Source organism: Anopheles coustani, chromosome 3, assembly GCF_943734705.1.
Source record: "Anopheles coustani chromosome 3, idAnoCousDA_361_x.2, whole genome shotgun sequence".
In the NCBI taxonomy this organism is placed as follows: domain Eukaryota; kingdom Metazoa; phylum Arthropoda; class Insecta; order Diptera; family Culicidae; genus Anopheles; species Anopheles coustani.
In genome coordinates this window covers 96,708,395-96,730,246 of record NC_071288.1, presented here as the reverse complement: position 1 = coordinate 96,730,246, position 21,852 = coordinate 96,708,395, and the positions used below count along the sequence as shown (strand labels likewise).

General features: G+C 46.1%; 5 protein-coding genes across 8 annotated transcripts; 2 read left to right on the top strand and 3 right to left on the bottom strand.

Moving 5' to 3' along the window:
• The first annotated feature begins 765 nt into the window (after positions 1-765).
• LOC131270471 (alpha-N-acetylglucosaminidase) lies at positions 766-4,025 on the top strand. The gene is made up of 4 exons (XM_058272435.1): positions 766-993; positions 1,060-1,244; positions 1,312-2,503; positions 2,569-4,025. The coding sequence occupies exons 1-4, from the start codon at positions 766-768 to the stop codon at positions 3,271-3,273; spliced, it is 2,310 nt and encodes a 769-aa protein (XP_058128418.1). The 3' UTR covers positions 3,274-4,025.
• Positions 4,026-4,170: 145 nt separating this feature from the next.
• Positions 4,171-7,903, bottom strand: LOC131260074 (sorting nexin lst-4). Its single transcript, XM_058261772.1, has 2 exons — positions 7,629-7,903; positions 4,171-6,686 (listed from the first exon to the last, which is right to left on the bottom strand). Exon 2 carries the CDS (start codon positions 6,676-6,678, stop codon positions 4,885-4,887), a length of 1,794 nt encoding a protein of 597 aa, XP_058117755.1. The 5' UTR covers positions 6,679-6,686; positions 7,629-7,903; the 3' UTR covers positions 4,171-4,884.
• Positions 7,904-8,059: 156 nt separating this feature from the next.
• LOC131261041 (probable tRNA(His) guanylyltransferase) lies at positions 8,060-9,122 on the top strand. The gene has a single exon (XM_058262930.1). The coding sequence runs from the start codon at positions 8,089-8,091 to the stop codon at positions 9,028-9,030; it is 942 nt and encodes a 313-aa protein (XP_058118913.1). The 5' UTR covers positions 8,060-8,088; the 3' UTR covers positions 9,031-9,122.
• A 46-nt stretch (positions 9,123-9,168) lies between these two features.
• Positions 9,169-10,000, bottom strand: LOC131261042 (uncharacterized). Its single transcript, XM_058262932.1, has 4 exons — positions 9,791-10,000; positions 9,578-9,708; positions 9,340-9,506; positions 9,169-9,271 (listed from the first exon to the last, which is right to left on the bottom strand). The coding sequence occupies exons 1-4, from the start codon at positions 9,939-9,941 to the stop codon at positions 9,214-9,216; spliced, it is 507 nt and encodes a 168-aa protein (XP_058118915.1). The 5' UTR covers positions 9,942-10,000; the 3' UTR covers positions 9,169-9,213.
• Positions 10,001-10,433: 433 nt separating this feature from the next.
• LOC131261038 (copper-transporting ATPase 1) lies at positions 10,434-21,579 on the bottom strand. 4 transcript variants are annotated; one of them, XM_058262925.1, is made up of 6 exons: positions 21,091-21,574; positions 20,929-21,013; positions 12,358-15,646; positions 12,129-12,278; positions 11,829-12,058; positions 10,434-10,915 (listed from the first exon to the last, which is right to left on the bottom strand). In XM_058262925.1, the coding sequence occupies exons 1-6, from the start codon at positions 21,125-21,127 to the stop codon at positions 10,780-10,782; spliced, it is 3,927 nt and encodes a 1,308-aa protein (XP_058118908.1). In that variant the 5' UTR covers positions 21,128-21,574; the 3' UTR covers positions 10,434-10,779. The 4 variants fall into 4 exon arrangements, with proteins under 4 accessions (XP_058118908.1, XP_058118909.1, XP_058118910.1 ...); XM_058262928.1 differs by lacking the exon at positions 10,434-10,915 and adding an exon at positions 11,019-11,644 and having other exon boundaries at positions 21,091-21,579; XM_058262926.1 differs by lacking the exons at positions 20,929-21,013; positions 21,091-21,574 and adding an exon at positions 19,324-19,619.
• Between the last annotated feature and the right edge of the window lie 273 nt (positions 21,580-21,852).

Sequence of the window (21,852 nt, the reverse complement as noted above, 5' to 3'; positions counted from 1 at the left end):
CCGTTTTAAGAAACGGAAACGAAACGACTGATGATCTTATCAATCATATGACGGATTGGGATTCGGATTCGGAGATCCGGATTTCCAAATGGATTTGAATCGAAAGATTGGATCCCAATCGGTAATCGATTTTCCCAACACTAGTCGGCACACAAAATCGCGACGCAAGGTTACTACACACTAGATGTGATAGTCGGATAAGTGTAAAGTAACCTTGGTTACCGTAATGGTGGGATCATCAGTTCCGATCCGGATTGGATCGGAGTTAAACTCCACCTCTCGGAGCATAAATCCGGGTTTGGTTCTTGGGAAACTTTTGAAACATGCTATTTAGTACATGAATTATTTTTGAATAATTAGTAAATGAAGCTGCATTTTAGCTACAAAACATTTAAAAAAAAGCAAAATTGTGGGTAAAACAATTTCAAAAATTAAAAACTCGTCTGTTTAATAAACACAGACCCAAAAAATATTCATTTGTGGCCATTGCAGGATTTTTTCCGCCTGTTTTTTTGGCCCCACACGAATTGCAGTAGAAAAAAACATTCCCCATTTTGGGGAAGCATTGGAAGCTGCTTGTTTGGTAGTCATATTTTACCCCAATTGTGCTCTTATCGCCAGATGCTTGTTTACAAACGTGAGGTCCAAAGGGAAAGAGGGAAGGAACGAATACAAAAGGTTAATCTGGCCCTGAAGGAAGCTGATTGAATCGTTTCAGTTGTGATCTGAAGCTGGGCCAAAGCACATTGTGTCCGCAACGACGAGATGGCTTCGCTTGCTATTTGGTTACTTTTAGGAACGTTTGTATTTGAAGGATATGCACATCGATTACAGCAGCATAATGCACACATTTTGCAACACGTGCGACCCCGCAGTTCGGAGGAGATGCAACGGCAGGCAGCGCTGGAAGTCATTGGCCGGCTGATTCCCGAGGAACAGGCAAAACAGTTTCACGTGACTGTCGAAAGTTCGATGGAAAGGAATTCGTTTCAGGTGAGTCATAATCTTGATAACCATCCGTCCGTTTGAGAGGGCACTGGCCGGATATCTGTTTTGTAGATTTTTAAAGGTAATGCAGTCGATCAACCGGTAGAAATCCGGGCATCAAGCGGAGTTGCCGCCACGAAAGCATTTTACCACTATCTGCGGAACTTTTGCGGCTGCCTGGTGGCCTGGGAAGGCTCCCAACTGCAACTACCCAATCCGTTGCCAGCGATTAACGTATCTATCATTGCACCGAGTAGGTAAGTTGGCCGTTGGGTCGCACAAGCCCAACATCTATACTAACCTTTTTGCTTCACTCTTTTGTAGTATCGTTTACTATCAGAACGTGTGCACCTGGTCGTATTCGTTCACCTGGTGGCGATGGAGTCAATGGCGTCGGCACATCGACTGGATGGCGCTGCAGGGCATTACGCTAAGCCTGGCACCATTTCAGGAAGACATCTGGACGGAGGTGTTCCTTAAGTACAATCTGACCAAGCCACAGATCGATAATCATCTGTCCGGGCCGGGTTTCTTCGCCTGGCAACGCATGGGAAACATCCGAGGCTGGGGTGGGCCGCTAACAAAGTCTTTCGCTGACTTTGGCCGCACTTTGCAACAGCGCGTAGTCTACGAGATGCGGCGGCTCGGAATGGCTCTGGCACTACCAGCGTTTGCCGGCCACCTACCGGTGCAATTCCGCGCCCTCTATCCGAACGTTACGTTCGCAAATGTGTCCGTGTGGAACAACTTCCCTCCGCAGTACGCCAGCCCGTTGTTTCTCGAGCCGACGGAGCCACTTTTCGTCGAAATCGGAACACGATTCCTGCAACGGATGGTTGACGTGTACGGATCCGATCATATCTACTTCAGCGATCCTTTCAACGAGATAGATCCCGCTTCGCCGAGCGGAAAGTATTTGTCCAGCGTGGCTTCGGCGATCTTCAGTACCATGACGAAGGTTGACCCAGCTGCGGTTTGGTTACTGCAGGGTTGGATGTTTGTAAAGAACCCTTTCTGGAGCTCCCGCGCTATACGATCCTTCCTGACGGCCGTTCCGGTCGGGCGGATGCTGGTGTTGGACTTGCAATCGGAACAGTTCCCTCAGTACGTCCGCACGGCGTCCTACGCTGGGCAACCGTTCATCTGGTGTATGCTGAGCAACTTCGGAGGCACCCTCGGTATGCTCGGATCGGTCGAGAATGTGTACCGAGGTATCCGAGGGGCGCGAAATAATAGCACCTTCACCATGATCGGAACTGGAATCACTCCAGAGGGAATCCATCAAAACTACGCGATGTACGAGTTCGCCTTGGAAATGGGATGGGACGAGGGACTGGACAGTACGGAGCGTTGGTTTAACTCTTACGCGACGTCACGCTATGGAACCACGGCCGACGGAAGAGCACAAGAGGCGTGGAACATTTTTCGCACGACTGTCTACTCCTTTGCCGGTTTGGAGTTAATGCGCGGAAAGTACACGTTCAACCGAAGACCTAGCTCCAAGCTTAGTCCTTGGGTACGGAAAAAGGACCTATGGATTGTTTTTCTTTTGATCAAATAATTTTTATCTTTTTTGTTTAGGTCTGGTACGACATAAATGCGTTCAACCAAGGCGTTCAACTGCTTCTCTCTTTTGCTGAAGATACCAATTGTAACGAACTATGCAAGCATGACCTCGTGGATGTTACCCGTCAGCTTTTGCAGAATACCGCCGACGCCCTGTATCTGACATTAATGGCCGACTACAAGCGCCGAGACGTAACACGTTTCCGTGGCCACGCAACACTTTTCCTCGAGCTGCTTTTCGACCTCGATCGACTGCTGCTCACCAACGAACACTTCCTGTTGGGTCCGTTCCTGGAATCGGCCAAATCGTTCGGTGAAACCAGTCTCGAGCGACAGAAGTACGAGTACAACGCCCGTGTCCAACTGACCCTTTGGGGCCCACAGGGGCAGATCGTAGACTACGCCAACAAGCAGTGGGCTGGGATGGTGCGCGACTTCTTTCGAGCCCGTTGGTCTATCTTTCTGGACGAACTGGACCGGGCGCTGATTTCGAACGGCACGATCAACGAAACGAAAATACGAGAGAAAATTTTCCGAACTGTCGAGCTACCCTTTACGACCGATAACAGGCACTACAATACCAGTGCCGTAGGGAACACCGTCGAAACGGCTCGGTTCGCGTACGACAAGTGGTTGGGCAAGCTGGATGGATTAAAAAAACTCCCCACGACGGATACGGGCAAAAAGAATAAACGGCGTAAAACTAGATGGCTTAGTTGAAGCAGCCAAATATCCAACATTAAATCTGAGGAAATCTTTCTCCTCAAACGTTAGCGAGCACACAATCCAATAGACAATGAAAGTTATTCGACATGTTCACGCCGTACGGTGGTCTTTTCAATATACTGTTGCAAAGGGATGCACTTTGTCCTTTCAGATCGCATTTGTGAAACCATCTTAGGAATACATTTATTCCGGGCTTATCTCGTTTTTGCTGTGATTGGAGATAATACCGTAGGCAGACATAAAAATTCCGAGCTCCGTATGATCGAATTTGGTACTCAAGAATGTTGCGAAAAGAACCAAGAATAATCATGCTAAAACAATCTTATACTATTTAGTATTTCATTTCGTGTCCTCCCGGGCTAATCAACTGAACGAAACGAAGCTTCGGATGTAATTCTATCTGAAAATCGTCCTAGGCCAGGTCGGCCAAATCTCTCTTCCAGTCTTTAGCTAGAATGTTAGCGGAAGAAGGCGGAAGAATATTAGCAGACTCTGGGCAGAACCGCATATCGCTAGTGCTTCGCGCAGAACCTGGTCAGGAACTGAACGGTGGCCACATCACAAAACGGTTACAACATGAAAAAATATTGATAAAAAGACAACTATAGACGCACTTTATAATCAGTAATGAATAGTAATTGCTTGCTGTAAGAGTAGCGTTCTTCATAAGAACCCTGAACGTAGTAAGTATAAAATGTATACATATGTACCAAATATATTTTATTACTCTTACGACTGTATACAGACATTTTGTGCTGTTTCATGTTTCCTCTTTATTTTTCCGCGTCAAATTCCTGCATATCACAAAACGAGCAAGTGAAACGTGATTATAGCTTTCGTCTTCCAGCTGCATATTTCGTCTCGGCCTCACTGAAAACGTCTGCCGGTGAGAGGGGTGTGCCGAGCGTGCTGGCCGAAAGCGCCGAAATGACGATCTTGTCATTGTTTCGTTTAATTTGCAATTTGTTTGTTACTTAGTAAATGTTTTAAGGCAATTGTATGTGATTTCGAAGTGTTTTAAATGTTTAGTTCTCTCGCAATTCCTTTCCAATTTTCTTTTTTGACTCTATTTTTCCCTTCCTTTTGCTCCAAAAACAGTGACTCAAAGTGCTGACCGGTTCGTTCGGGTAGGTTTTCCTTTTTTAATAATTTTCTTCTCTTGCTACTAAACGCTACTGTTATCTATCCCTTTTTCTCTTAATAAAGCTTAGTGGGTCACACACCTTTCGCGTATTTTATCGCCCCGGAAAATTGAATATAAAAACAGTGCCTCAAACAGATGAGCCCATAATTGGAAACGAGCAATAGTCCCATATATAATTCCGATGCGGCAATAACTGAGGGGGCGAAAGAAGGAGTAGAAATAGTCATTTTGCTTTTGCCGAACCTTTTGTTTTGCAAATAGACTGACTCATCGACATCCCTGGGTAAGTCGGGATTGTGTCAAAAACTACGGTTTATCTTGGAATGACGCACGCTATACAACGCACATAGTAGGCGTATTGTTTGGGTTTTGGCAAGTGCTAAGCTCTTCAAGGCACTCTTGATCTGCTGATCTGGTGTTGTTGTTTAGTGTTGTGACCCTGTTTTTGTTGTTCGCTTGCGTTAAAAGTGACTTTGCGCTTGCTCCAGCTTTTGCACGATCGACTTGTAGAACTCAATCTGTGCACCGAGGAAATTTCGTATCGTGTCCTTCAGGTGCGTATCGCGCTCGTCCCGGAAATGGGCCATCTCTGCCAGCAAGGCGTAAGACATCACATCCACCCGCCGGTTCACCTCCTGCATCTGACCGTTGTCCATCTTCTGTTCGGCCGTCAGGCGCTCGCAATCCTTGCGCTTCTGCACCGCATTCCGATACTCACCGAGCGTATCCGGCCAGCCTGCTAGTAGCCCCCGGTAGATGTGCAACCGGTCTGAGAATGGGACAAAGTCGTGCTTCGGTTGCTCGCCAAATAGTTGCCCGATGCTAATGAACACACCGGCCGCCTGGCCGACCGAATTCGAGAGACTGATCTGCGTAGTTGCACGGCGCTCGTCGGTTCCCAATGCTCGCGCCATTTCGGAGAATCCCTCGCCGATCCGTTGATATTCCTTCTTCCACTGTACCTGGAACTTTTTCGACTGATCGCCGCAGATGGCGAACAGCGTCTTAACGGCTGCGTCCATCTGCGGTACGAACATGTTCGCCGACTCCACCTGCGGATCGACCTGTGACGCCAGGAGGGTCTTTTCCGGAGGAAAAACGGATGCGCAAAACATCGTCCCGACTAGGGGATCTTTCTCGGCCGTGCGCTTTCCCGTTTTCCACTTTTTCTCGTCCGTGCATGTGAGAAAGTGCATCCAAACACCGCAGGTGGAGAGGATCGGATGCCGACACACCCAGTCGACGAACTCCTGCAGCTGCACGCGCCGATGCTCCACAAACTCCTCGTCGTATCGGCCCGAGATCTGCTTGTCCGGCAGCGGTGGGATAGGAATGAGGCAGAACTTTTCCACCAGCCGCTCGTGCAGCCAGTCAAAGTGTTTGTAGCGCCGTGCGACCGGAATGTTGTTGAACGATGGCGTCAGCTGGTATGCGATAAAGCTCTTCAGCCCGTTGAACTTTTTCTCCTTCTTTGGCGAATCAACCGATACGGTGTACGTGTCCCGCATCGGCTTCCACACGATACCCTGCTGCTCCATGGCCAGCACCTGTACGCGCTCGGTTTCCGAAACATCCGGTACGGGCAGCCCCATCAGGTAGGTGTCGCCCGATTTGGAGAAAATTTTACCCGATCCTGCGGCTCGGCGTCCACCGACGGTCGTTGTAGCGACCGAAGCCAACGACATACTGTCTCCATCGGACGCTGGCAGCGGTGGTAAGTTGTTAGCGTTCGCATAGTAGCTGGCAGCAGGCTGATGCTGCTGTTGATAGGACCCTGCGCCATTTGCCCGAGAACCGGCGCCAGCCGTCGAACTTGGTCCAATTTCGGAATACGTATCGTTGTCATCGTCCCAGTCGTCGTCCCAATCGTCCTGCTGCTCACCCCATTCGTCGGTAGTCTGATCGTACCGGTTGCCACCAGCAGCAATGGCCGGCTGGGAGGTAGACTTTGCTACACCTCCGCTGGCGTTCCATCCGCCAGCACCAGCACTGGTGGCCGACGCTTTCAGTTGTCCACCGGACTGTGCCATCATTACAGCTGCCGCTGCTGGCGGAGGTGGCATCTGTGGTGCATCGGGAATCGTTTCAACGTAGGCGGCTGGGAAAAGCCCACGTTGGCCTCGACTGTTCATACCCTCCCACCATCCTTCACCTACGTCGGTGTTTGTGACGGTAAGGATTTCGTCTACTTTGATCGAAATTTCCGATGAGTTTGGCTCACCATCGAAATCGTATAGAACTTTCACGCGCGTCATGTTACCCTCTGCAAAACAAGGTAGAAGGGAAAATACATTAGAGTAGAATAACAAACCGGCGCAGTACACCGTAGTACATTTGAAACATAATAAATCTATGTAGATCGCACTAACTTGAGCATTAGATAACGAAACAACTGATGCGATAAAGCAATCGATAAAACAGCTTATTTAATGGACTGAGCAGAGCATAACTGAAAACGCCTAATTTGCCCAAAATTAGTCTCTCCATTGAAGCAGTGCGCCACCGATAACGTTCTCGATTGCGTAAATTTACGCAGTGGTTGATTTTTGAAAATTTGATTAAATAAATTAACAACCTAATCGTGTTTCTAGCAGCAATATCATGGAAAACTACAAACCACATCATGTGTAGTTATCGCCTGCCTGGAAACAGTCATCCATTCGGCATTGTCAACAACGATGAGTCATTGCTGTTATTAAATTTACATGCTGAAGAAAATCCATTTCCACTGATTTTCTTTTGTTCTCTACTGCTATACAAAGCACAACACCACACCGTGCGCTTGTGGTTTATAATACTTTTTCTTGCTAACCGTTCAGATAAATCCAAAACACAGATATCGTCGACCGAGTTCTCTTGCGCATATCGCACAGACGAGGGCGAGTCACGACCGTATACAACGGGTAGCATTGTTTTACTGTTGTGAGGAGCCCTCGGCATCTCCCCAGCGTTACGATTGATTCAATTAACTGAAACAGCATCAATCATCGTTTGGGGAACCGGATATACGATACACGGATTGAAAAAGAAACAGCTGTCCTCTATCTAGGCGTATCCCTGCCGCTGCTGCTTTTCTTTGTCCAAATTGCATTGGTTTTCTTAGCAAAACGAGAAAAATAAAAATATCACCTCCCTGACCTTGATGCTATCACGAACGCCTCGACGCACCGAGAAGCAGAGACCGCAGGAAGATTTTATCACTTACGCTAATAGTTAAACAGCGAATTAAAACCAGCTTGCAAACATCCACGGCCAAATCGTGCTGGCTGTTGTAAATATGACGTCAACCTAATTAGCAGTGCAGCAGACAGAATCATCCGATACGAGATGGAACCGAACGCGAATATTCAAATGAGCTTCACCACTTTCTACGGTACACTTTTGCCTCGTTGGGTCCACTTTTCGGGTCCGGGTTATCTATTCTACCAGACCCACAGTACTACGATCCAAAAACTAACGCAGTATGAACCAGCGATATCGCGACTTTGCTTGTTTGCTTTGCTTCGTTCTGCGATGTATGCCACAAACCTATTTGACAAGCTCCGACGTCCGAAATGACAGTTCTCAATGTCATGCAACGCATGGCGTTTCGTTTTGTTTTGTTATACGATTAATTACTAACAATTCTCAATTTTTTGGGGTTTTTTTTTCAATTCTTTTATCGTATGAGAAAGTTTCTTTCAATAATTCTGAATGGAGTTTACAAACAAACGAATCGCGCTTACCGGACATCCAAAATGGCACTCAGTCGATTTGAGTACGTAAAACAATTCGAGCACGAAGAGAAGCTCCTGAAAAACTGCTGGATCGTGGTACGGGTCGATGGCAAAGGTTTCCATCGATTTTGTAATGTACACAAGTTCAAAAAACCGAACGATATCGATGCTCTACAACTGATGAACATGGCTGGCATGACGGTGATGCAAGATTTCAACGAGATCGTATTGGCGTATGGGCAGAGCGACGAGTATTCGTTCGTGTTCCGGCGGGACGCCAGCGTGTACCAGCGTCGCAGGGACAAGCTTGTGAGCTACGTGGCAAGTTTGTTCACTTCGGCGTACATGTTCCACTGGGCGAATATCTTTAAGGGCCGTTCGCTTGTAATGTGCTATCCCCCCGCGTTCGATGCAAGAACCGTACTCTATCCGACCGATGAAAATCTCCGTGATTACCTCAGCTGGAGGCAGGCGGATGCTCATGTGAACAATTTATACAATACTACTTTTTGGAATCTGGTGTCTTCCGGCATGAGCAATGCGGACGCTGAAAACAAACTGAAAGGCACGCTTGCGAAAGACAAGAATGAAATCCTATTCACGCATTTCAATATCAACTATAACAACGAGCCTTTAATATACCGGAAAGGAACCATTCTTATGCGAAAAACTATTGAAGTGAAAGAAAAGAAACAGAAATTCATCGTTCCCATTTTTGAGGACCTTATAGGTGATGATTTTTGGTTAAGACATCCAGAGATATTGGGCAAGAAAACCAACCCGGAGGACATCTACGATCTGGGGGTAAACGATAAACAACCAATCATCCAGTATCAGCTTGGCGTGTTTGAAAAGCGAAAAGATGGTAGAAATAAACCAGTAGATGAGTAAAATTTTGATGGCTTTCACAAATAATTCATTAGTAGCATTATCTCCATTCGTACACCCGCGAACATTGCTTGATAGATAATAAATATTAAGATTTAAAACTATTTGAATCTAAACGATCTATTGCAACCTGTTTTCCTCCATTATTCCATTGCATCCGTGTACATCGTTCATCCAGCGCCGTTATCATAGAACAAACATCTTGCACTGGTCACAACAAGGTTTTTCATGACGTTCACAATGACTGAAAATAAACATTAAAATGATCTAAATACTAACATCTATCGGCCGCATATTGGTTCAAATGCTTACAATATGTTAACGCAATTCATACAAATCTTTTCCGGACAGTTGCTGCAGTTGATTCCACAGTATTCACACAACTCTAGATTACAATTCGTGCACTCGACATGAATGATTGCCATTCGATCACACAAGCGACACTTTCTATCCGGCTTTTTCTCTATCCATGAGGATGCCTGTAATTGAATCGTCGGCAACGTTAGCTCTATTTATTCTGAAAGAATCATTTAAGTTAGTGTCGTCTTACAGCACCAACGTCGAAGTCTATTTCTCCACCACCCAGCAAACGAACCGACCTCAATGCTTCCTTGCGATCGATTAAAATGGGCGCTTTACTTTGTTTCTTGGCACCTTGAAACAGTAAACTAATCGTTTTGGCTAGATAAAGGAAAAATAAGATTATAGCGGCGAAGCGATAAGCCATTGCATCGAAACCAACTGATTCATCGATGTAACTTACCTTGTATTTGTTTCATTTTGCTTGCATCTTGCTGATCCATCATATGCTGGCTGACGAAAGTTTTCCGCTGCATCGCAAAACACACATCACTATCGTTCGATCGCAATCTTTTCCGATTGACGGGCATGTTGATCATTAATGTATCACACATTTTTATCAAAAACAAACGTGAATTATGTACGTTTTTCACTGAGCTCCAATTTCACACACAATCTTGGAGATTCGGAAGATCCTAAGATTCCCGCCACAAAAAAGGTAAACAACCAAGTGCCACAGTTGATCGTTGGCGTTTCTGATTTGGCACTTATTTAGTACAGAATTTTAAAATATATTTTTGAGTTCGTTACTCGATGTTCGATGTTATAATTAACTAAAATGAGAATGTAGTAAAGTATAAAGAGTTCGTACTTACTGACATCGTAATACACCATGGTACTACGGTACTTTATATATAATTATAGTAGACAGTACTTCATCGACAGTTTTGCTTTCGAATGTTATTCCCATTATTAACAACATGTAGAATCAATAAAGTTTACAAAACGTAGTATATATGGTTTTATTTACAAGTCTTTTGTATAGTCTTAGACGCGTAAAAAAATATTCACTTTGTTGAACTGGTACGGGCGTTGATCCTGGTATAAGTACACAAAGAGTGGGTCCCGGTCACAAGAATCTAAAATCATCTTTAATACACTCCACGGAGCGGGAAGCGTAAACTAATAGCCGAACAATGCAGATATCACATACTTTCACTGCGCATAGAAACAAACCGAAAAACTCACAAACCAAGTCAAGTAAATGGGAAACAAACATTCCGCAGTAAATATAAGAAAACGAATGAAGCACACGTGCCCGAGTACGGTGTATGGCTGCACTTTACCAACGAACAATACCATTGGCAAAGAATCACCGAAGGCGAAACCATGGCACGAGTGCTTCTCTACTTCACTGAGATGAAACTCTTGGGCGTCAACGAAGTTAAATGTTTACAGTTTCTGTAGCTCGGTCGCATCTTTGTAAATGCCGGTGCTCGATGATTTCATTATTCCAACGGAAAACTCGTCATCGTCCAGCGTCGCCAGCAGTCCATCCTCCTTCGAGTCCTTGCCTCGTCCGAACAACCTATTTGCGTTAAATGAACAAAAACGATTAGAGATGGTGCTCAGTTTTCTATTGTGCAATACTTAAAATTATTCCTCTGTACCTTTCATCTCCCAAATTATAGAAATAAGCCAAAAGAAACAAAACAATTTTAGAATTGCAGTGCAAACGTTTGTACAGTTTAATCCTTCTGAACATGCTGCATGCTACCACTATGGCAGGTATGTTGTTTCACAAAAATAATTAACATGCTGTATTGTTACTTTCGTACATCGCGCCTAGGACTCTCGACATATTAATAAGCTGGATAAAAGTTTCTACATAAATAAACTCATAACTAGATATAAGGCAACTTGGTAACTGGTCGATAGATTTTCTAATAAGTGGAATAACGATCGTATATTCTTGAATGTGCGTTAGTCTTACTTCAAGCTTTGTTTTGCATTATCGTAATTTACACCATATAGTCTAGTTGAACACAAAACACAATGAACTGGTGAGGTATCATTTTATGAATGTTGTCGTTCATCGTGGAAAAATTTCGTAGCCCAAAATAAATTTACTATAGATTAGAAGGAGTGCGATGACGATTTAAATAGATTAGCAATCGTTTGTGATGATGGTTATTAGCAGAGTAGGTGTAAAAAAATAAGTTACAGTTAAGAGAAGTAAGTTAGTGAAAGAAACCAAGAGCGAAATTATTAGTGGTGCGCGCACATGTATTAGGTGTTAACCGGTGCTCTAAGAAAACTGAAAATAAAATAGAAATTAATTATTTGTTATTGTACAAAAAGAAACAGAAAAACAACACAAAATGAAAGTAAAGAACCACACGAATGAAAACGAACGCCATTCCCTCGTATGAAGGACCCTTTTATACAACCGATGAATCGAGTGAAGCGAGTGAATGTGTACGATCGGGTCAGGTTCTTACTTGGCCAAAGTGGAACTAGTCGAGCGGGCAAGATTTGGCCGTGGTATATCATCGAGCCCTCGGTGCACGGAAATTGTGTCCGGGTCGAGGAACGCCCCCGCATCCAACAGTTCGAGGTATTCCGCGGTTTGCAGGGAAGCTTTGGTCGGTTTTTTGTATAGCTTGATCATGAGCGAGGAACACACCACCGAGACGGAGCTGGCAGCCATGGCCGCGGATGCCATCCAGGGCTGATAACAGACAGACAAGAACCACAATTATCTTTCCTGACTCGTGTGCGTTTGCGACGGGATTACTTACCTCTAGCGTAAATCCGAATGGCGTGAAAATACCGGCTGCCAAAGGGATTCCTAAAAGATTATACATACTAGCGAAGAGGAAATTAAGATGAATCTTTCGAACTGTTTTTCGTGAAAGATCCAAGCAGGCCACCACATCTAGTAGGTCGTTCTGAACAAGAAAAGAAACGGAAGAAATGTGAGAATATGGTTCCCGGCGGTGTGCAGCGGAAGGTCGAAGTAGCGCCTACCCGCATTAAGACGACATCAGCAGCCTCGGCAGCAACATCCGTCCCGGAGGCAATTGCAATGCCCACGTCCGCCTGGGCCAATGCGGGACTATCGTTCACACCGTCACCCACCATCGCGACCCGCATGCCCATCTCTTGTATTCGCTGGATCTTGGCCACTTTGTGCGAGGGAAGCACTTCTGCAAACACCCGATTGATACCGACCTGGCGGGCGATGCTCGCTGCCGTGTTCTTGTTGTCGCCCGTCAGTAAGATCACTTCGATGCCCATCCGCTTGAGCGTGTAGACGGCCAGGTGTGCCTCCGGTTTAACCATATCCGAAACCGAAATCATGCAAATCAGCTGACCGTTTAGCGCGCACAGGATAGCCGTGTGGCCCATTTCCTCTTCCTCCGACATGCGAATGTTCACCTCCGGTGGCACAACGATCGCGTTCCGTGCCATCCACTCGCGATTTCCGATCAGCACGTTGTACTCATTCACTTCGGCAAACGCTTCTTCAACGCCGGGTGCTGCACTGTTCGATTCCCCGATCGGTTCCAGATGTAACAGTTGTTGCAGCTCGATTGTGTTCTTCTGCGAGGCACTCAGCTGTGGAATCAGTTCCTCCACGATAGCTCCGTTCATGGACAACGGTACGCCACCCGTAGTATTGTGCTGTTCACTGCGGTATTTGTTCTGATAGTTACGTATCTTTTCTGACTTTTGCACCTCCCGCAGCATTCCGGCGACGTTCGAGATCACGCAACGGATTCCACAGCCGGGAACGGACGAAAAGTTGCTGCACCTACCGAAGCTATCGATTTCGAGTGTCTCCTTCACGTACTTCACGATAGCCGTCGCGATCGGGTGCTCGCTGTTAACCTCGGCCGATCCGACAACCGCAAGCGCGCGGGCCAAAGAACAGACGGCCGGTTTCACTAGCATACAGATACGCGACGTCATCGGCATACCGTGCGTAATCGTGCCGGTCTTGTCGAATACGATCGTTTTTACTTTGTGCGCGTTCTCCAGCGGGCCCGCCCCCTTTACGAGGATGCCGTGCAGTGCCCCCACTCCCGTCGAAACCATCACGGCAGTCGGTGTGGCCAGTCCCAGCGCACAAGGACAAGCGATCGCCAGCACACTAAGGGCACACCGGAACGCGTAACTAATGATGATCTCCGATGGCGTTAGGCCTTCTTTGTCTCGATCGCTCGCCGGGATGTGTTTGATGTCGACGTACCCGCTGACGATCCACCCGACGAGTGTCACCAGCGATACGGCCACAACAAACGGAACGAAGTACCCGGCAATTCGATCGGCGAGCTGCTGAATCGGTGCCTTCGACGTTTGTGCCTCTTCGACGAGTTTCACAATCTGCGCCAGGGTTGTGTTCTCACCCGTGTGTGTAGCCATCATCAACAGCAGCCCATTTTGGTTGATGGAGCCTCCAATCACGACCGCTCCCTTTTTCTTCGGCACCGGCATCGACTCACCAGTGATCAGACTCTCATCGCACGACGAGTTCCCGCACAGGACCTTTCCGTCCACCGGCACCTTACTGCCCGGGACAACCTTCAGCACGTCTCCGCGCTGCACCAGATCCACTGAGATCACCTTCTCCGACAGCACTTCGTAGTCCGGCCCGAGCGTTACAAGCGACGCCTCGGTAGCCTTCAGCGAGAGCAGCTTCGAGAGCGCCTCGGACGTTTTGCCCTTCGCAATGTGCTCCATCCAGCGACCGAGCGAGATGAAGATGAAGAGCATCGGCGGTGTGTCGAAGAAGGTCAGCGGGGAGGTGCGCTGTTCCATAGCCATTGCCGCCACCAGCACTCCGACCGAGTAGATGTAGCTCACCGTCGTTGCCATGGTGATCAGCACGTCCATATTGCTCGCGCCATGCCGGACGGCTCGGTATGCTTGAATGTAGAAATGCCACCCGCCGAAGAACTGCACCGGCGTGGAGAGCGTAAACATAATCAGATTCTCCATCGATAATCCTGGCAGTACGCAACACATATCTTCGTGACTGTGATCCTTCATCAGAACCATAAAGTACACCATCGCAATCATGCACGGGCCACCGAACACGAGCGAGATGAGGAACGCATTGCGCCACTTTCGGATCTCCTCGCGATGCTCCAGATAGTTGTGCGCCATTTTGTCCTTGTTCGAGAGCACGCTTGCCTCGAATCCGAGCCCTTGAATCGCTTCGCAGATCGTGCGCGCGCCTGTTTTTTCGTTGTTGAACGTAAACCTGCCTCGCTTGAGGGTAAGCGCAACGGACGCCTTCAGAACGCCCGGTAACTTGAGTGCCGTTTGTTCGATCTTAGCCACACAGGAACCACAGGTCATGCCAAGGATCTCAATCTCAACCTCCGCCTCGCCGGTTCCCGGCTCCTCGATCACCTCCGTTGGGAAACCGAGTTCGCTGATCGATTTGGCGACGTCTTCCGGCGACGTTAGCCGGTCGTCATACTTCACTTCCGCCTTCGCTGCCAGCAGCGCGATCAGTATCGACTCGACACCGTAGATCTTTCGGCAGTGTTTTTCGATTGCCGAAACACAGCTGGCACACGTCATACCCTGCACATGCAGAAAGCATCTCCGAAGCTGTGCCCCGCTTTTCTCCAGTGCCTTCCCTGCGGCATTGCCGTTTCCGTTGGCTAACTTCCTGCTACTGTGAATCGTTTGAGCGTTGAGCGGAGAAGCACCATTCGCAATCGGCTTTTCGTCACCGGTGGCCGTTAGAACGCGCGCCTCAAAGCCCATGTCGTCGATCTGCTCCGCGATCGCTTCTCCGCTCGTTACGCTCCGGTCGTATTCCACCAAGGCAAGCTTTTCCTCCAGCAGCACGCGGATCGAGGCTACACCCGGCCGATCCTTTATGTTTCCCTCGATATTTCGCACGCAAGACTGACAGGTCATCCCGAGGACGCTTATCCTTGCCGTTTGGATGTAGTGTTCACTCGCACTGGCATCATTGTCACTTTCTACGCCCTCGACCAGGATGGACTTCTTGGCAGCCGCCGTCGAGGAAGTATCGTCAGTGTAGGTGCACTCGAAGCCCATATCATCGATGTCGGACGCGATCTGCGCGGGGTCTGTGAGCGTCGGGTCGTAGTCAATGTAGCCCGCATTTTCGGCCAGTATCACACTGATTTTTATGATGGCCAACTTATTACCGATCGTGCCCTCGATGTTGCGCACGCACGACTGGCAGGTCATGCCCACGATGGGCAGTCGTACCGAAGCCACCGGTTGCTCCAGCAAACCGGTCGACTCGCCGTAGTCGTCCATATTTTCTCTGTAAAGGAAAGAAAAACCACTGATCAGTAATCGAACAGATGGACGGTGGTACGTTGGACAGTACGTGCTACTTAAATCTGTCTGTCTGAGCGACCGATAACGTGATCGAACAATCATTCAAAGCAAACAACAAACTAACGGGTTCAACGAGAGATAACGAAATACCGATACGCAACCTATATTCTATTCCGCGCGGATAAGAGCCTGCAGCTTAGGCCGAAGTAATTCACATTGTGCTCTAATAGCAACTAAGGGTCCGCGTTCCCAAAATGTCAATTTTAATACCTCAAGAGACGCTGCCGGTCATCATTGGGCAGCGGAAATCCTTTCGAATCCACCGACATTGTTCCTTCACTTCACGGCGTTTCCGTTACAGTTTGAACACAGAAAATCGGGTCGATGTAATCTCTCCGTAACTGCCTCTCTTCATTCGATATCAATCGCACGTAGCTTGTAGCAGAGATGGCCACAAAAGCACACGTTCAACAGCCACATATATCCGTCACGGGCCAACGTACCGATGTTACTGATCGAAACCGAACGAGTCGAGATTCACAAGCGTTCTCTAGACGACCACGTATCGGCCTTATCAGTAGACTTTCGAAAAAAAAGGTAAAAAGGTAAAAAGTATGCTACTTCACACACAAACTAAACTGTGCGCGAATGTGCGTGGTTGCCTCACAAGACGGGGGGGTTCATGGTTGTAAACAATATTACGCAGGTGGGACACAGTGAAACTGGAGCATTACACCACGGTTTGAGACACAGATTTTTGGCATGTTTTCCGCCGAGTCATCCCATGTGCTAAATCCAATGCATAAATCCGTTTGAATAGCCATGGGTAACATTCAAATTATAGAGCCATCGAGCTCATCCATTTTGTTGGGAAAATGACCACCTACAATAATTGAAATAAGAAAAAAAAAATGTAAAAAAACATATTCCTATAATCCCGGTCATTTGGGGGTTCGGAAGACGTATTTTTCTTATATATTATTCCAACGTTATTGTTGTTGTTCGGCGTTGTTCGTCTGTTCTGAAACCTGTTTGGGGATAAGGTTCTGCAGACCAGCCAGTCGTGTGATAAACAAATATTGACCAACCAGCGGCACACAAAAACCCATACAATATCACCAGAGCACTCATGGTTGTTCTGCAACAACGATTTCACAACAAATGTATGAGAGCAAAATGATGACGAAAATCGTTAATCCTAAAGCATAGTAGTACCAGTCGCGGTACGAAGTAGGCTCATTAAAATCCGGCACACACCAACAGCGAGGGGTTATCTAGTAGGCTGAATTTCGATTGCGGAGTAGTCGTTGATCGCGGTTTTTCTTTTGTTGTACGCGAGACGATCGGAAAACTAACAGACCTTCGCCGACAGAGCCGTTATTGTGGGCTCGCCGTTATTGACGCCGTGAGGTGGAATTTGGAAAGCTCCGTTTTCCGCGTTTTACACTACCTGCTGCCGTATCCGTTGTTCCACATTTTTCCACGCCGATGTCGGGGCTAAAACACGATCCGGAACAGAAACACTCTTTAGGTGCGCTTATATTACCACGACACTGGACAAAGGGGGCACTCCTTATTATGGAGCATACCCAACTAGAAGAGAATGTCTTTCTAGCTTCAAAAAACGCAATACCAAACGAGCACTACCATCACGGATCTAAAGGAGACACCCTTTTCGAAACGTCCCTGGACTTTGAAAGGCGGTCGCAAACCGAAAACGAAGTAAAAAATCGACACCAACATAAAGATTAGACTGTAACAAAATTTAAAAAAATAACATAGAGCTACACTTTCGTTTCCAACCACTCTTGTCTTGTCTGCACCGAGCCGAGAAGGCCCACGTAAAGCTTCAGCTGGTTCGTGTGGTAGACTACTGAACTACGGGCTTTCACTGATCGAGACGACGGACCCCGTGAAGCCGGTTTTGCACCCCCCCTTAAAGGTTGGGGATTGCTTCGCGCTTCGAACGCACACCAGTAAGAGTTTCCACCCTGCGGCGCAAGCTGCGTGTCTAGCGGAAACTCAGGGAACCGCGCCACGCTGCCCCGTGTTATGATCGCCGTTCCGAGATCGCGATCTGCCCTCCACGTGTGTCTGCCCTCCGAGCGCACACACTGTAGCATGCGCAATGGCGATGCCGTTTGAGGGGCCTTAGCTTCAAGGGAACAATGTAGTTCAGCATAGAGTGCAACCAACAGAAGAAGTTGTACTGTTAAGTTGGAATACACTATTATGATGTTCAACGCGTGGGCGTCCACATGGTACTATTATTTTTGAAAATTCATCACGGTTTTTTTTTGTCTAGGCATAACAGACAGTTTTATTAGCATCATTTTTATATTTCTGAATTTTTTTTTCGTTTCCACCACTCCTACAAAAGTCGAGCAATGCGTGACCAAGCTGGACAGTGGTGTATTCTTACGTAAGTGTATGGAATAAATCAAGGCCGAAACGCGTTTCAGCAAGGAATTGGATGGGAGGTGGAGAATATGACAAAAATGTAGCTTAATGTATTTTATTTTTCATTGGGTAGTAGTCCCAGTTCGTAACACGTGTCAAAACTCACCAGCATGTGAGGTGCTTAAAAAGCATGTAAGGTTTTAAGTGAAGTTTTCCAATTTTCCCAACAATATAAATATACTATTGAAATCATAAATCACTCCATCACCATATGGTGACTGAATTCGTATATTTAAACATCAAGTACGAAGCACCTTGGGCTTGTTTGTTGCTTGAATCAGTTTGTTAGTAGGGGTTTTTACATTCAGTTGGATGCATCCGATAAACGAATGGAAACAATAACACCCTATCACGGGCTGCCCTTATTACGAGGTAAACCAACGAGGAAACCTGTTGTAAAGAACCTCCAATACAAGGTAAATGATAATATGCATGGTTCTTTGGGCTTACTAGTCCGAACAACATAGATAGAGCAAAGTATCAATAAAATACGTATGATGTTTTTGTTTGCAGCTCACCATATCGTGCACATTATTAGGATAATAAAGTAAGAAACAAAAATTAGTCACAAAGAAATTCTAACCATATTCGCAAAACCTTGTCCCTGCTGAGGACAATCAAATCGAGTGGAAGTACGTCGGTTGACAGAACTTATCTGAACAAACATCGCCTTTATAGTTCGTTATCATAGAATTGCTTCAATAATCTTTACGAACAAACATACAAATCTCCGCTCTTCAGTGAATCCGCTTCGAAGAACTATCCTTCTAGAAGGCGTGCAAAAGATTTCTTATAACTGCTGCTAGGTGCCACATTTAAAATGGTCAGTTCCTGCGGAGTCATACGAATTTACTCTTATCAGTACGGATTCCGTGCACCGTCTTGACCGGTGGCATTTAAACGGTAATGGAAGGTCACCATTTCGTTTTTTGCTCATCCTTGTTCTTCTTGATCATATGTCGATCATATGAAACCAGTTTTCGGGAACATACACTAGAGCAGGTATCTAAATGTCACATTGGCCATAATTTTATCTTTTCGTCTTGCAATATGATCTTCTACATCCATACCACCATGGTAGGTATTGCTTCTCGTTCCACCGCGGCTTTAAAACTTGTCGTACTCGATCAAGCAGTGATTTTTCATTCGTCCAACAAGATGACCTCCACTCTTATTTTCATCCACATTTGATCCATTTACCCTTCGTTTCCGGCGCCATTGTTGACCAGGAGTGCGTACTGGATGCTGTCTCTTCCAATACCCACTGTGCTGGGTTGTTGAGATGACTTATTTATATTTTTTAAGAAGTTCATCTCAATGAGGCACCTGATTGTCACGTTACGTCTCGTTACGCATTACTTTAACTTTTTTATTTTAATTGTGATGCTAAGAACAGAGGTACACGGATGCTGTACGACTATAAAAGTTGTATGATGGTTGTAACCTCAACATGCAAACACACCACGATCGAGGAATGATTAACGCGGGGACTCGTGTTCGACATTCGACCGCGACAACGAACCGAGGAGAACTAAAGTGGCGCCTTCATGTGTTCGAAAGCTTGATTCAAAATCCCACCGCCTCCACCGGGTTCCACGCGTATACTAACAAGAAGGGCGGCATGAGATGATAGTATGTATTGGTTGCAGCACTTGATACTGTTCCATGGAGCATAAGGCGGGTCATTAGTCATGTACTTTTCCAAGTTTTAGTCACGATTAGTTGACCGCGCATTCGGTCTGGGTGGTGCCGTAGCCGTATTGGTGGAGTTATCTTGTTTAGTGTATAACTTTGAGTGCACACTACCACCAAATGGGTTGATTAAAATCTGCCCGAATGGAATCTCGCGTTATTGCGGGCCGATATCTGCCAATTGAGGATGCAACAACAGCCGTGTTAACAACTGCATCAATACTTGATGAAGCCCTTATGGGGTCAACATACGAAATCGTACTGTGTATCACAGAAGAAGAGTTCAATTTAGAATACAAATATTGATTTTTTTGGATTATTTTGTTTTTAGTAATAGACATGTTGATTCCAAACTTCGTACACGTGCACACCTTTCCCAAATTGTACCTTTTTAGAACATGTGGACCTCCAAATACTTTTTCCAATTTTGAATATTATACTTTTTTCATTACCTGGTCTAATACGACCTTTCATTTAGGTCTAATACGACCTAAAACTCAACAATTCAAAAAGTCTTATACGACCCAAAACTGGTCATACGTTAAGACGGTTAACGAAGCCAACGCCTTCACAATGGACTTAAAATGGAGCAACAAAATCAGTAGCATACGCTACGAATCTTACTGTGCAGCAGGTTCATTCAACTCCTACCGTTGTCTTTTTCATCCGCATGACGGTAAGTATAGGCAATACTCATTCAAACGAGTTATCGTAAATCATTGAATTTAAATGAATCCGATAGTACAATCAATCGATGCTGATAAGAAATGGGCGCCCGGTGACAGCACTGCACATTCTCATCAACACCCCCGACGCCCGCGTGGCCCTATTTCATCGGCAACGATGTTCTTCCAAAGTCCCTCGTAATGGAGTACTAGCAGCAAATTCGGTACACCGCACGATCGCCTCTCGTTGATTGCTTGACAATGGTATAATTAAGGGCAGTGTTGTAACGAACTCGTCAAGCCGCGCTGACTCGACTATTGGTGTACAACGCCTAACGAAGGAAGACTTTCTTAGTCAGCAATTTTTTTCGCAGCTATTCTGTTGGCGGAATGACTTTTTTTCGCGCAAATGTACATATCTAGTTGTTGTGATCGATTGAATACTTACATAGATTTACTGATTCTTTCATTAATATCCCCATTACGCCCAGAGCCATTACTATTGCTCGGGGATACTTCTTTGTTCGAAGTACCTAAAAAGAAGAAACAAGAACTCATAGAGTTAGTGGGCAGATCTGCTGTATGCGTACTACTTTTGACCAGTACGTACCATCTCCTGATAACGCTATTTCTCCAGTGTCCGACATCACGATCAGCGCCTGCTGCCTGTTGCCTCCGGCTTGTTGGTGACTCTGGCGATACAAACAATGACCCCACTACTCCGCTATTTTATTTCCGTACACTCCCCGTAGTGCCCCACGACATCCGTAAGGTAAACATACAGTAAAACCTCTTCAGCGTATTACACAATCGCAGCTGACACGCACCCGGCAACTATCGAATCTATAACCGTACGCAATATGTTAGCCTTTGTGGAGAATAGAATCATAAACTGGACACTATGGCACTCTTGAGTAATGTAGCAAAGAAGAAACTGAAACGGTGGAGATGGACTTTGCATACACGACACGACATTTGTCTAATATCGAGCTGGAATGAGATGCATTTAACATTACTCTGTTATCGCATGCATTCGCCCCACGACCAAATAGCCGTTCTGTGTAGGATCTTTCATTGCACTTTGTGCCACTTTTGCTACACCGCCACCGCCACTTCTGTTGTTAATCCGACGAAAACACCATACTGACTGACTTTACGATCAATTGTTGTGGTTTCACAGCAGCTGGTTGGTTGACATGAATCAATGCTGTGAGTTTGCTATGTTTATTCTTGTAATTTTGGATTTTTCAAGAATTGTAAAACAATAAAATATACGTCCTTTCCTTTACTATTGGAGGCTAAATCTATTTGTTATGATTTTTTGAACAAGATGTAAAATATGTTCCTAAACTGCCATCATCTGTAGTTGGCT

Coding starts and splice junctions, on each gene's coding strand:
- LOC131270471 (XM_058272435.1), top strand. CDS start 766: ATGGCTTCGCTTGCTATTTGGTTACTTTTAGGAACGTTTGTATTTGAA. Junction 994..1,059: donor TGGAAAGGAATTCGTTTCAG/GTGAGTCATAAT, acceptor TCTGTTTTGTAG/ATTTTTAAAGGTAATGCAGT. Junction 1,245..1,311: donor TCTATCATTGCACCGAGTAG/GTAAGTTGGCCG, acceptor ACTCTTTTGTAG/TATCGTTTACTATCAGAACG.
- LOC131260074 (XM_058261772.1), bottom strand. CDS start 6,678: ATGACGCGCGTGAAAGTTCTATACGATTTCGATGGTGAGCCAAACTCA.
- LOC131261041 (XM_058262930.1), top strand. CDS start 8,089: ATGAGAAAGTTTCTTTCAATAATTCTGAATGGAGTTTACAAACAAACG.
- LOC131261042 (XM_058262932.1), bottom strand. CDS start 9,941: ATGTGTGATACATTAATGATCAACATGCCCGTCAATCGGAAAAGATTG. Junction 9,709..9,790: donor CAAAATGAAACAAATACAAG/GTAAGTTACATC, acceptor TCCTTTATCTAG/CCAAAACGATTAGTTTACTG. Junction 9,272..9,339: donor ATGAATTGCGTTAACATATT/GTAAGCATTTGA, acceptor GTTTATTTTCAG/TCATTGTGAACGTCATGAAA.
- LOC131261038 (XM_058262925.1), bottom strand. CDS start 21,127: ATGTCGGACACTGGAGAAATAGCGTTATCAGGAGATG. Junction 12,279..12,357: donor CTGATGTCGTCTTAATGCGG/GTAGGCGCTACT, acceptor TTTCTTGTTCAG/AACGACCTACTAGATGTGGT. Junction 12,059..12,128: donor CATTCGGATTTACGCTAGAG/GTAAGTAATCCC, acceptor GTCTGTTATCAG/CCCTGGATGGCATCCGCGGC.